Below are 14,451 nucleotides of genomic sequence, written 5' to 3'. Positions count from 1 at the left end.
AGATAGAATTCCCCAATTTAAGTGTTTCATACAAAACTAGTCGAGGTCGATCTTGCATCCAGAGGTCTAACCTCACAATTCAGCATCAATATCGATTTGATATATTCATTGTTGGTATTGATTCATTGTTAACAGAAATGAATTCTCGCTTTAATAATGAGGTAATGAAGTTACTTGTTCTTAGCTCCACTTTGGATCCATGTGATAATTACAAAGCTTTTCGGGTGGAAGATATTTGCAAGCTTATGAATGATTTTTATCTGGACGATTTTATGGAGCAAGAAAAGCTACACATGAAGATTCAATTGGAGTATTTTTAACTTGATGCTCATCAAAGCGTAGGTTGCAGAAAGCTTCTATAGTTGTCAAGTTGTGTCAAGTACTAGCTAAGACAAATAATTCAAGTATTTATCCTCTTCTCGTGTCTACTGCAATAACCGAACGAGCATTTTCCGCCATAAAAATTGTGAAGACAATGTTTCACAACAGAATGGAGGATGATTTTCTTTCAACTTACTTGGTTGCATACATCGAAAAAGATATAGATCAAGAATTTTCAACAAATTCTATCATTGATGAGTTTGATCTTATGAAAAATGGAGGGTGCAATTTAGGATGCCTAGTATTGATAAATAGGACTAAGGCCAAGTTTTTTACATTTAATTTTTGGAATTATAATGGTATTTATGAAAATTTTAGTATAGTATTAGTTATTCTTTTTTGCATATCGGAAAGAAATATTTAATTCTATAGTGTGATTTTTTCTTTTAATTTTTTTATAGTTAAATCGTTCATGCTTTTTTAAAAAATATTAAATTAATTTGTTTGATAAAAAGAGAATCTGAGAAGAATTTACACTTTTTTACATTAAAAAAAATTGTTTGGATTTAAAAATTTCACCCCTTAAATTAAAATTCTGAATCCATCTCTTATGTCAATCATCTAGATCAATTTGTTAACATTTCAGATTATTTGCAATGCAGGAAATAAATTAAAGGTCATCAAAGTTTGTACGTTGGAGTATTTTTTTTATGCTTAAGTCAATAAAACTTGATGAAAGAGTGAAATCGTGTGAGGTTAAGTGTATGGTCATACCTGATCAACATCATAATATTAGTATTAATAGATGTCTATGGTGCTTACCTAAGGTTGTTTGGCCTTGTGGTTCGATCTGACTATTGCTCCTTATTGGCTAGTCTGTTTTCTCTACATCTTCAAGGACATTAGTCCATGCTTAATTCTACCGAATGATTAAGTTTATATTAGGGATGTTCAAACGGTTAATTAAATTAAATTAGTATTAATTAATTAATTAAACTAGTATTAATTAATTAATTAAACTTTTTAATTCTTTAATTGTTAACCGAACCGAAATATCTTGATTATTTCGGTCGGTGAATTAACCGAAATTTATATATATATATTCATTAAAACAAGTATAAAATATATCCAAAAAAAGTAAATTAATAATGTTCATTTGACCGAATTAACCAAATTAACTAAATTAGTAATAGTCTAATATATATAATATATAATATTATTTATTAAGTTCGGTTAATTAACCGATTTCGAAGTAAATTAACAGTTAATCAAAATTCTAAAAAACTTTTAACTGACATCCGATCGAATTAGATCAATTAACCGAATTAAATCAATTTGATCAGTTAATTAAATTTTAACCGAAGTTTAAACACCTCTGTCTAATAAAGCTCATAGAAACCAATCAATGATGAAGATTGAAGAAAATGCCAACAAATGGTAGCAAACGGAAGCGAACAAATGAAATACTAGAGTTTGGATAGAATTGGAAAAAAGAACCTAGGTTTGAATCCATTGATTTTTAGGATGGGTTGGCTAAAAAATAAAACAAAATTGGACAGGAAAATTAAGGGGGGAAAAATAGAAAACCAAAACATCTTCTAAAAGCGGTTTAGAAGGGTTTTAGCTAAGTTACCTGACTCTCTGTTTCCATTTCTTTAAACCGTTCAAAACTCGTCACTGATTAAATTGTTAATCAGACATTTTTCAATTTAATCATTCGGTCTAATCTAGTTATGATAACCCTCTGCCATACTAGTTTAATTATTAAAACGAATTAACCTTTTATTATTATCTAAAAATTCAATTAATTATATATTTACGTGAAAATTATATATTTAGAATATATAAATTTGTTAAAAATTAACATATAATAAATAATGAAATACATGGTTGGAAGTTAGTTAATAATTACAAATAAAATATGTAAGATATTAAAATAAAAAATATTGAATTAAGAATGAAACGAAATTTAAACACATAAATACATAAAATTACAAATACTAAATAAATACAATTATTTATGATGGTGTTGCCATCAATCTTGAATTAATGTTAAGTTAACTTATGACACTAATTTAGGTAATAACATTATTAATATATATATCATCAATAGAGATATTAAAGTATTAAAAAAATATTAAAATAATTTTTTTATAGAAAAAATAAAACTTTGTTTGAATGTAAATTTATAATTTTTCAAATTTTAATATTTTAAAAAATATTGTTCCTACTTCAACTCGTGTTTTCCAATGTCAGAATCACTTTTATTTAGAAATTAGAAATTAAGGTGAAAAATATTAGATAAGTAATATAGAAATGCAAAACAAAACCTACCGCCTTAAATTATGTGAACCAGAAAACGCGTGTCCCACTTACATTACCGAGAAGTTGCCGTTGGTCTCTCAACCTATAAACTCTCATCTCGAATTTCTAAACTATTAGATCATTAAACTAACAAAAGCAGAAAACCAACTGCGCCGAAAAGAGAAAGCAAAATGGAAAGTCAGAAGCAAAGCGGACCCGAACCTCCTATCAAAGTCTCAACCATCAATTGTATCGATCTATCTAATCCTGATATTGGTGAATCCGTTGCTTTACTAAAGCAGGTTTGGTTCCCCTCTGTATCTTTTTGGCTTCTGTGTTTTGTTGTACTTGTCATATGAATTTACTGGTTTCTGTTTCCTTTTCAACTGTTTCGATGATTTGAAGTTGATATTTTGATGCCTTGGTGATTATCAGACAACCCCATAATAGAAGTTTGGTTTTTTTTTTTTTGGTGGGTTTAGGCTTGCTTGGATTGTGGATTTTTCTATGTTGTAAATCATGGGATAAGCCAGGAATTTATGGATGAAGTATTTGCTCAAAGCAAGAAGTTTTTTTATTTGCCATTAAACGAGAAACTGAAAGTTTTGAGGAATGAGAAACATAGAGGCTACACTCCCATGTTTGATGAGTTTCTTGACCCTGACAATCAAGTGCATGGTCAGCAACTCTTTCTCTTTAACGTTTGTATTTCTGTATAACTGCATCATTTGGTCTATTTTTCATATTCATCACTGGTGCAATAGTTTGCGTGCAACTATAGTATCAAAGCTTTTTTTCCCCTGTTCGGGTAGTAGGAGACTACAAAGAGGGGTATTACATAGGCGTGGACGTGCCTGAAAATGATCCTGAATCCGAGAAGCCGTTTAATGGGCCTAATGTTTGGCCGGCAGATGGTAAAATGTTTTAACTTTCATTGGTTGGTTATTTTGCAAGACCTGTTTGAAAGAATATTTCACCAATTGCTTTGGTCACTTTTGGCACTGGTTAGGTGTTTTGCCTGGTTGGAGGCAGACTATGGAGAAATTTCATCATGAGGCATTGTAAGTTATAAGTTATGTGATTACATATCTATGCTTGTTTCATGATAATGTGTGCAAAGAAAAATGGCTGATAAGAATTTGTATTTCTTCTTCTTGCAATTAGAGAGGTGGGAAAGGCAGTTTCAAGGATCATAGCGCTTGCACTTGACCTAGAGGTTGATTTCTTTGATAAGCCTGAGGTGCTTGGGAAGCCTATTGCCACCTTGCGCTTGCTACACTATGAAGGTGTAAGATCATAGGATATCTTTATTAATCTTATTGTCATACACAATTGATATAAATCATTATATGAATTTCATAATCTGTTCAGATCAATTTTCTGATCCCGCAAAAGGAATATATGGAGCTGGAGCCCATTCTGACTTCGGATTTATTACACTCTTGGCAACCGATGATGTTATGGGTCTACAAGTATGAAAGTTGCTATAACATGTGACTGTATTGCCATTTTTCTTCAAATTCACTAGTTAACAAATGTTTATTTGATTTTTCTGCAGATATGCAAGGATAAAGATGCAAAACCTCAGATATGGGAGTATGTGACACCAATAAAAGGGTAAGTCACTGATGGCTAGCAGAGATTTGAGCTTGTAGGTTACATTGTACACATGCTTCCATATTGTGGATATGCAATTTGGTTTTAGTAGAGAATGCATTTGGATCCAATCTCAGTTTTAGTGAATTTTGTCTAATTATTTACTGCACCGAGCTTGCTATCATTATTCTTTTGTGATATCTTCTTAAATTTCTATCCTTGCATTGTTCTATTCTTGCTTCCCTTGTGCTAAGTTTAACTTTTTAATCACCAATATATGATGTGCATAATATGTGGTTGATTTTGTTCAGAGCTTTCATAGTCAACCTTGGGGACATGCTGGAGCGCTGGAGCAACTGTATGTTCAAGTAATGTGCTAGCTTCAGTTGTAACTATGGTCTACACTGCCTTTTTAAAGATGAAATTAATGATGGATTTCCGGGGGTCTCATGCTGAAGAGCTTAGACTAATTTTGATGATCTGCTTTGCCTTTTACTTTTAAGTTTAGCCATTTATTATATTTGATAAATTGAAAGCAGAGAAATGTTGTTTAAGGCTGTCATCTCAAACAAATAGAACTCCGTTAACTTTTGGTTCTTTTGCATCATTACATGTACATAGGATCACTAAGAGAAAGCTGCCTTATGGTGACCTTGAGCTTTTTTGTGCCCGAGACGTTGTTTCTTTGCAATATTCTTTTGCTTATTCATAATTTCATCTTTCCTCGTTTGAATGTGTACTGCTGTAAACTCTGTTCATTTGTTTTGAAATGTTATAGTTTCTTGATCTCATGTTGTGAAAGGCTGGAAGCAACCTTTTTATAACCATCTTTCCCCTGTTGTATCTACCAGGTCCACCTTGCACAGAGTTTTGGGGAATGGTCAAGACAGATATTCTGTAAGACCATTTTTTTTTAACAACCCTCGTAAAATTTTATTAATATCTGTTCAAGGCATTGAAATTTACATCATCATGAGTTACATCAGCATCAAAGAGAAAATTATGCACTAGGAAAAAACAACTGGTAAAAGTATCCGAGTACCTAACTTTCTTTGTTATCCAGGTTTTAATGCCTTTCTCCATATTCATGATTGATTATATGCTCTATGATGTCTTCATGTTACAATATCAAGTTGCTCCATTGTATTCATCTTGTTACACTCCTTGTACATCCCATGCTTGACTTTAGTGCTAGTTATATATTTACTTCTTCACTGTCTATGGTAATTAACTACAAATGAGGTAAATTTGGCTTTTCTAGCACTTTGAAATTTACGTTCCTACCAACTCTCAGTTTGTAAGTTTCTTTATGATTATTGTAGCCTGGATTTTTCTTGGCACATTTTGTCTTGCAAACATTTACATAATCTTCAAAGTAAAACTAAGGTTTATGTGTTTTGTTTCTGATGGCAGATTGCATACTTTGTGGAACCTAACCATGACTGTCTGGTTGAATGTTTGCCTACTTGCAAAACAGAAAAAAGTCCTCCCAAGTAAGTCTGTAGTATCCAGTTGTTTATAATTATAGATGATAAGGATCGAAAATCTCTCCTATTTGAAACCCGTAGTTGCTATGACATTTATACGGGATTTAAACCCAAGTTGCTCTAACTCTTCATTTTGCTTGAAGTACCATGGTCAAAGGGTGTAGGCATGTGACCTTCCAAAGATCCTCCAAATATATATATAAAAAAAACTTTAAAATAACCAAATCTACCCGTATCTGACACTTACACCCAAATCTTATTAACATTGATTTAAATTGTCTTGTTCTATCTAACATAACTGCTGCATACATTCCAACCAGGTTTCCCCAAATCAGGTGCTCAACATATCTGAGCCAACGTTACAAGGACACTCATGCTAACTTAAGTGTATACGATAAACATCAAGCTTGAAGTCCTTAGTGAAAACATGTTTAGGAAAAGGTGACACTGTAGTTTTCATCATACATCAGCATATCATTTTGAATGTGGTTATATCATACATTAGAAAGTCTTATGTAAATTGTATTACAGTGATAAAATTATGTAGTGAATTTACTTCATGTTCCAAGATTCAACGTGGAACCTATTTTGAAAATTTTCTCTTCAGTTGGACTATCCTGAAATGACTCAATGCTATGGATGATATACCTATATTTTTATAACTTGCCGACAATTATGAGAGACTGCTAAACAGCTGTTCAAACACTCACATCGGTGCAAGTTAAAATTTCACAACCCAAATCACATTTTTACTATATCTTATTTATTAGGCATTACAAGTCAAAGTATTAAAAATTGAACGTTGATAATGACAATGTAGAAAGATCACAAAGAAAAAGAAAGAAAAAATACATTGATTTTACGTGGAAACATTTTCGGAAAAAAATAACAGGCAGAGGAGAAGAAAATTCACCAATGTCGAATTCGAATGATACAAGAAGAATTTTGACTACATATATACATAGGTTGAAAAAACTTAATTCTAATCAATGTCAAATATATTGTGCTAATAAATACTAAATATATTCTACTAATAAATACTAAATCTTTTAGAAAGAAAATATATTTTGTTTAACTTGACTTGCAAGCAATCTCTTAGAATTTGGATCACACAACTCTAGTAATTTTCACATTGACACGAATTCTCAATGATCAAGTTTTTCACCACGAACTCTCAACGAACAAGTTTTTCACCTCTTCCATGAAACCCCTTAAGAGTATTCTTCAAAAATGAACACCAACCAAGTCCAAGTAATGCTCAAACTTAGTTATAGGAAGTGATTTAGTCATTATAGCTGTAGGATTATCATGAATACTAACTTTGCTGACAACAATATCGCCACGAGTAATAATATCACGTACAAAATGATACCAAACATTAATGTCCTTTGTTCTCTCATTAAACATTTGATCTTTCGTAAGGAATATAGCACTCTGAATATCATAAAACATTGTATTGATTTGAAGGTCTTTACTGAGTTCACGAAAGAGTCTCTTTAACCAAATAGCTTTTTTACAAGCCTTGGTAATTGCCATGTACTCAGCTTCAATAGTTGACAAAACAACTATAGTTTGTAAAGTGGTTTTTCTACTGATTGCGCAACCTCCAATAGTAAAGATATACTCGGTGAGAGATTTTTTTTCAAGGTCTCTTGCAAAATCAAAATCAACATACCCAATGACTTCATCCTTAGTTCTTTCAATCTGTAAGCAAACATCAATAATACCTCGTAAGTATTTGAAAATTCATTGAACTACTTTCCCATGTTCTTTACTAGGATTCGCCATGCATCTACTAACTGCACTAACTGCATATGATAAATCTAGTCATGAGTAAACTATAGCATACATGAGAGATCCCACAGCACTAAAATATGGAACACGTGCCATGTAGTCAATCTCATTTTCTGATTGTGGAGACAAAGCCAATGAAAGTCTGAAGTGGGCTACTAATGGAGTACAAACAGGCTTGGCATTCTGCATATTGAACCTGCAAAGAACTTTCTCAATGTACCCTTTTTAAATTAGTATAATTTATATGCTTTTCTATCTTTAATAATCTCCATTCTAAATATCTTCTTTGCTACTCCCAAATCTTTCATCTCAAATTCTTTACTAAGTTGTACTTTGACCTTTCTTATCTCTCCTTCATCTTTATCTACTATCAACATGTCATCAACATATAAGAGTAGATATATAAAAAAACCATCATTGTTTTTCTTAAAATAAACACAACTGTCAAAGCTACTTCTTTTGAAATCATGAGTAGTTATAAAAGAATCAAACCTTTTGTACCATTGCCTTGGTGACTGTTTCAAGCCACAAAGAGACTTTTTCAATAAGCAAACATAGTCGTCTTTTTCTGAGATTATAAAACCCTCTGGTTGTTTCATGTAAATATCTTCCTCAAGTTCTCCATGTAAAAACGTTATTTTTACACCTAACTGCTTAAGCTCCAAATCATACATGGTCACAATACCAAGAAAGGTTCAAATCAAACTATGCTTCACAATTGGAGAAAACACATTTGTGAAGTCTACACTTGGAATTTGACTGTAACCTTTTGCAACATGTCTTGTTTTATATCTGGGTTTTTCAATTCCTAAGGCCCCCTCTTTCTTCTTGAACGCCCATTTACAATGAACAACATTTTTACCCTTAGGAAGCTTCACTAGATCTCATGTCCTGTTCTTATGGAGCGATTCCATCTCTTCTTATATGACAAACATCCACTTTTCTAAATCTTCACAGCTAACTACCTCAAAATAAGTAAACAACTCTTGATTTGCATATATATCTTCAACCACTTTTAAAGCATAAGCAACGAGATCAGCCTCGATGTACCTTTTTAGAGGTTTAATTTATCTTCTAGGTCTGTTCTTGGAAATAGAATATTGTGGTGAATAAGCAACTCTACTCTGAGTTTCTGTATTAAAATGAGGAGTAGACTCTGTTGTAGGTTCTAGATTAATCTGTAGCTCCACTTGCTTCATAGTGTGCTTAGAATTTGCTGGTCTTTATTGGAAGAGTCTTTAAAAGATAAGTTAGGTAGTATAGCAGTTTCATCATAAATAACATCTCTGCTAATCACACCTTTTCTATTTTCAGGACACCATAATTTATATCCTTTAACACCAGCCTTATACCCAATAAAAAAAGATTTAATAGATCTAGGTTCCGATTTCCCATTGTCAACATTAGCATACACATGACACCCAAAAATCTTCAAATCAGAAGAATTAGCAGGATTACTAGACCATACTTCTTGTGGAGTCTTTTTCTCAATAGCAATGGATGGAGACCGGTTAATTAAAAAATATGCAATGGAGGCCACTTCTGTAACGGCCCCGTACCCGAGACCATCGCTGGAGTCGAGCACGAGGTGTTAACGGACTTAATTCATTAATTAAACAGCTCAAACAATTTATTTTTAAAATTTCCAGACAAGCTGGCAACTGCGTCACAGTCGCTTAAAAATTCATATCTCAAGTTTCGAAACTCGAAATTAAGATCCGTAAATTTTTCCTGAAACTAGACTCATATATCTATCTACTAATTTTTTTTCTAGAATTTTTGGTAGGGCCAATTAGTACAGTTTATTAGTTAAAGTCTCCCCTGTTTCAGGGTTCGGCTACTCTGACCGCTGTGCACTACGAATCAAATTTCTTTCTGTACAGAAATTCAATGACTATGACGTTTGTTTAACTTAAAAATAGACTCAATAAGGAATCCATACACATAAATTGTGAGTCCTAATTATTTTTACATAAATTATGGTGAATTTCTAAAGTCAGAACAGGGAATCCAGAAATTGCTCTGACCCTGTTTCACAAAAACGTAAATATCTCATAAAATACAACTATGTTACCTATTTTGTTTCTTCCAAATGAAAATAGATTCATTAATATTCAATTCCATATTTTATTCATCATCTAATTCTATCTCTACTATTTTTAGTGATTTTTCAAACTCACGTCACTGCTGCTGTGTGATTCTGTTTTATAGTCAATTTCACCATTTTATGGATTTCCATAGATTAGTTAGCACATAAAGCATACGTGTTATCAAATATAATCTCGATTAGCCACTCCAATAGCTAATCATTTTCAAACCATTTCCATGCCATCCATGAGCTATATCATAAGATTATATACACAAAAGGATTATAATGCTATACATGCCATATTCCCAAAATATGCAAGCCACCATACCGAGATGGTCCGTTGATAGTGTGAGCGTGCCTCCGACCATCCTGATCTCCAAACCGGCTTGTCAAAACTACAAGGAACAGAAGGGAAGGAGTAAGCATAAATGCTTAGTAAGTTCACATGCAAATAACAAATAACTTAACAAAACAATTATACCAACCAACATTAGCATAATATCACCAAAACATATATCACATTTCTATTCATCATTCATCGTCTTACTACATTATTGTTGTCGTATCAAGTCTCAACCCGAGGGTTAAGTACATACCTGTCCAAAGTGCCCATTCCACAACACTTACCAATACGTCACTTGCATCTTGAGTATTCTTCCATTTCACTAGAATTTTACCCGTTGAACACATCGGAATATAACTCGGGTACATGGAAAGTTTGCACATAAGTGCCACATATGTAGCCAAGCTACCCTGTAACCCGCCCATAAGCGAACTCGGACTCAACTCAACGAAATCGGGCGTTCGCATCCATAAGTGAACTCGGACTCAACTCAACAAGTTTGGATGCCTAGTTACATTTCACGAACTCGGACTCAACTCAACGAGTTCAGACGTTCGCATCCATAAGTGAACTCGGACTCAACTCAACAAGTTTGGATGCCTAGTTACATTGCACGAACTCGGACTCAACTCAACGAGTTCAGACGTTCGCATCCATAAGTGAACTCGGACTCAACTCAACTAGTTCGGATGCCTAGTTACATCTCAAGAACTCGGACTCAACTCAACAAGTTCGGGCATTCGCATCCATAAGTGAACTCGGACTCAACTTAACAAGTTCGGATTCCCAGTTACATTTCACGAACTCGGACTCAACTTAACGAGTTCGGACGCCCAAATATCGTAATCTATTCCTAAGGTTCAACGGGATTTTTCTCGTTCGTACTCATTTACCATTCTCCTTGGAATACTAATGATGATACTTCGGTAGTCTTTCACATTTTTCACATAATTCATAAAATTTTTGCATATTGTCCAACAATGACCACAAAGCATAGAATTGCATGATAACAATCATAGTATCGTATAAATAGTATTAAATAATTTAAAATAACGGTTATATTACAATATTTACATATAAACTTACCTCGTATACGAAAATGGTCATTTTTACCATTTTGTCCACAACTTGGTATATTACTGATTTTAGCCTGAATTTCGATTTTCCTTGCTAATCAAGGCTTAAAAGTGTTGAAACCCTAGCTATGGTGGAGAGCAAAATTTGGCAGCAACTTATGGAGAAGATGATTATTTTTGTGTTATTTTTCCCATTTTATTTCATTTAATATCAAAATGACCAAAATGCCCTTCCTTATTAAACTTTCAAAAATTCCATCCATGTCCAATTTTTGTCCATAAACTTAGAAATTGGTCAAATTGATATTTAAGACCTCCTAATTAATATTTCAAAGCAATTTCATACTAGAAACTTCTAGAATACAAATTTTGTAACTTATTCAGTTTAGTCCCTAACTTCAAATTAAGTACTTTATGCATAGAATTTCTTCAAGAAATTTTCACACAATCATGCAATCATATCATAGACCTCAAAATAATCATAAAATAATTATTTCTATCTCGAATTTGTGGTCCTGAAACCACTATTCCGATTAGGCCCTAATTCGGGATATCACAGCTTTAGCCCCAAACGACTTCAATAAACAAGCATTTGACAACATACATTGAATCATTTCCGTGCTTGTTCTATTCATCTGTTCTATAACATCATTTTGTTGTGGAGTATGATGAACTGTCAAGCGTCTCATGATCCCTTCTGATTTCAAGTCATTATCTGTGTGGAGGTGTTTTATTTATTTTTCTGTCTGCTTCTCAATCATAGTTTTTCAAGCCTTAAACGTGGAAAACATATCACTTTTTTGCTTCAGGAAGACTGCCCAAACTTTTCTGGAAAAATCATTAATGATTGTTAGCATATAATTAGGGTCACCCCTCAAACGCACTATAGATGGTCCCCAAAGATCATAATGAATATAATCCAGTGTTTCCTTCATGTTATGGATTCCTCTGGTGAATCGAACTCTCTTTTGCTTCCTAAAAATACAGTGTTCACATAACTTTAGTTTGCTAATGTCTTGTCTATCAAGAATTTCTCGTTTTCACAATTCTATCATGTCGTTCTCACTCATATGTCCTAGACGCATATGCCAAAGTCTAGTAACATCATCATTTGACAAGGAAGAGGAAGCGATAGTTACATCACTAGTAAAAGTTGAACCTTGCAAAACATATAACTTGGTAGTCTTTTTCTGCCCTTTCATCACAACAAGGGAACCCTTGCTAATATTAGGAACCCCACTTTCAGCTGTATGCTTATGCCTCTTTGAATCAAGAGTACTCAAAAAAATCAAATTCCTCTTCAATTCTGGTACATGTCATACGCCACTAAGTGTTTTAACAACTCCATCGAACATCTTAATTTTGATCATGCCAATACATGTAGTTTTACATGAAGCATTATTTCCCATCAAAACAAAACCTTCTGACACTATTTCATATGTTGTAAACCAATCCCGATTGGGACTCATATGGAAAGTGCAACCAGAATCAAAGATCCACTCCTCGTTGACTTTAGGGTTGTTCGCAGAAGCAACTAGGAGCTCACCGTTATTGTAGTCTTCTACAACATTAGCTTCACCGAATTGTTTTGGTTGTTTTCCCTTTTGATTCGTCGCCTCCCTTTTGATCTTATTCTACAACTTATAGCACTCGGACTTAATGTGTCATTTCTTCTTGCAGAAGTTATAGGTTTTACCTCTATTCGAAGATCTCGATCTACTATTATATTTATCGCAAGGATTTTGTTCCTGTGTCCTCCCACGATTATCATTAATATTTCATTCTTGTCTCCCATGAACAACAAGACCTTCTCCTTGAAAGTCGGATCCAAACACAAAATGTTTCATCTTGCCATACGATGTTAAGGAAGTATAGATTTTATCAATTGTGAAAGATTCGCAGCTATACAAAATCGTATCTCTAAAGGTTGAATAAGATAAGGGCAACGAACAAAGTAGAATTAACCCTAAATCTTCTTTATAGTACTGAACCTCCATGGCCTCTAGGTCTGAGATAATTTCGTTAAACACAGTTAAGTGTTCGTGTTCAAACACACCTTCCTCCAAACAATGAGCATAAATGTGCAACATCATATGCAACTTTCTAGTTAGGTTTTTCTACATGCATACTGTAACTTTGTCCATAATGCAATGGTAGTCTTCTCCTTCATCACGTTCTGAAGAATTTCATTTGAAAGATGCAGATGTAATTACATTAAAGCCTTTCGATCTTTATGCTTCTTCTTTTTCTCCATCAATGTCGAAGACATCTTATCTACCTCTATCAGGGCATCCTCCAAATCCATCTACACAAGAATTTCTTGCCTCTCTATTTGCCACAACAAGAATCTAGTGTTGCGATCAACCAACGGAATATTATACTTCATTGTCGCAATTACTATGATTGAAACAAGCAACCTAAAAAAACTCTGATACAAATTTGTTAAAAACTAAACGTCGATAATGGCAATGTAGAAAGACTGCAAAGAAAAAGAAAGAAAAATAAAACACATAGATTTTACGTGAAAACCCTTTCGGGAAAAAACCACGGGTAGAGAAGAAGAGAATTCACTAATGTCAAATTCGAATGATACAAGAAGAGTTTCAACTACATCTATCTATAGGTTGAAAAAACCTAATTCTAATCAATGTCAAATATATTATGCTAATAAATGTCAAATATATCTTAGTAATAATACTAAATCTTTAAGAAAGAAAATATATTTTGTTTAACTTGACTTGTGAGCAATCTCTTAGAATTTGGGTCACAAAACTTTAACACAAAGGATGAGTTTTCATTCCAAATAAAGCTTATAAATGAAGTGCTAAATAAAATCTTAGACATTCTACCTGTAACATCGGTAGACAGGAGAATACATGCAACTTTCAGCATACTTAACAAGATTTTTAGGACGAGGGAGATGTGTTGCCAAACTTATAAAATAACAAAATTATAGTAAATAATATCATGTTTTGAAGAGACTAAACAGTGATAATTTAATCTACTAGAAAGTGGAACTCACCATGTTCATATACCTTAGTGGCCACGTTAATAGCTATATTAGCTGATATTTTCCTTATATTAGAGAATGGTGGGTAAATAAGTCTCTTCTCATAGTTTTCTACCGTTATAAAGTTAATATCCCTATTTAACACCCGCTTTCAATATATATTCGTACATGGATATACCAGCTTTCAAGAAGTCCTTTCTCATGTTTAAGCCACTACCATTTGCTTCTAATCTAAACTGATATGTGGAAATAAAGTTGAGAAAATATGTTTGTGTAGCCTCTAGTAGAGAAGATATATTACAAACCGAATTGGAAGATCACGATAAAATAAGCTTTATTGAATGAAAATGATATGAGGAGTTAAGGGGTAGAATGTATATGAATGAGCCATATGTATTTGACTCTAAAATCTAGGTACATGGCTGGCATGA

At 33.1% G+C, this 14,451-nt stretch overlaps 1 protein-coding gene across 6 annotated transcripts; it reads left to right on the top strand.

The window, feature by feature from the left end:
- The first annotated feature begins 2,620 nt into the window (after positions 1-2,620).
- On the top strand, positions 2,621-6,303 carry LOC107962728 (2-oxoglutarate-Fe(II) type oxidoreductase hxnY). Of its 6 annotated transcripts, none has more exons than XM_016899212.2 (11): positions 2,621-2,927; positions 3,108-3,303; positions 3,441-3,539; positions 3,635-3,686; positions 3,790-3,911; positions 3,997-4,097; positions 4,184-4,242; positions 4,533-4,589; positions 5,073-5,118; positions 5,635-5,714; positions 6,029-6,303. In XM_016899212.2, the coding sequence occupies exons 1-11, from the start codon at positions 2,817-2,819 to the stop codon at positions 6,117-6,119; spliced, it is 1,014 nt and encodes a 337-aa protein (XP_016754701.1). In that variant the 5' UTR covers positions 2,621-2,816; the 3' UTR covers positions 6,120-6,303. The 6 variants fall into 6 exon arrangements, with proteins under 6 accessions (XP_016754701.1, XP_040971164.1, XP_016754700.1 ...); XM_041115230.1 differs by having other exon boundaries at positions 2,653-2,927; positions 4,533-4,579; XM_016899211.2 differs by having other exon boundaries at positions 2,667-2,927; positions 3,438-3,539.
- Positions 6,304-14,451: the final 8,148 nt, after the last annotated feature.

This window comes from Gossypium hirsutum, chromosome A06, assembly GCF_007990345.1.
Source record: "Gossypium hirsutum isolate 1008001.06 chromosome A06, Gossypium_hirsutum_v2.1, whole genome shotgun sequence".
NCBI lineage: Eukaryota > Viridiplantae > Streptophyta > Magnoliopsida > Malvales > Malvaceae > Gossypium > Gossypium hirsutum.
This window is presented reverse-complemented; position numbering and strand designations above follow the sequence as displayed.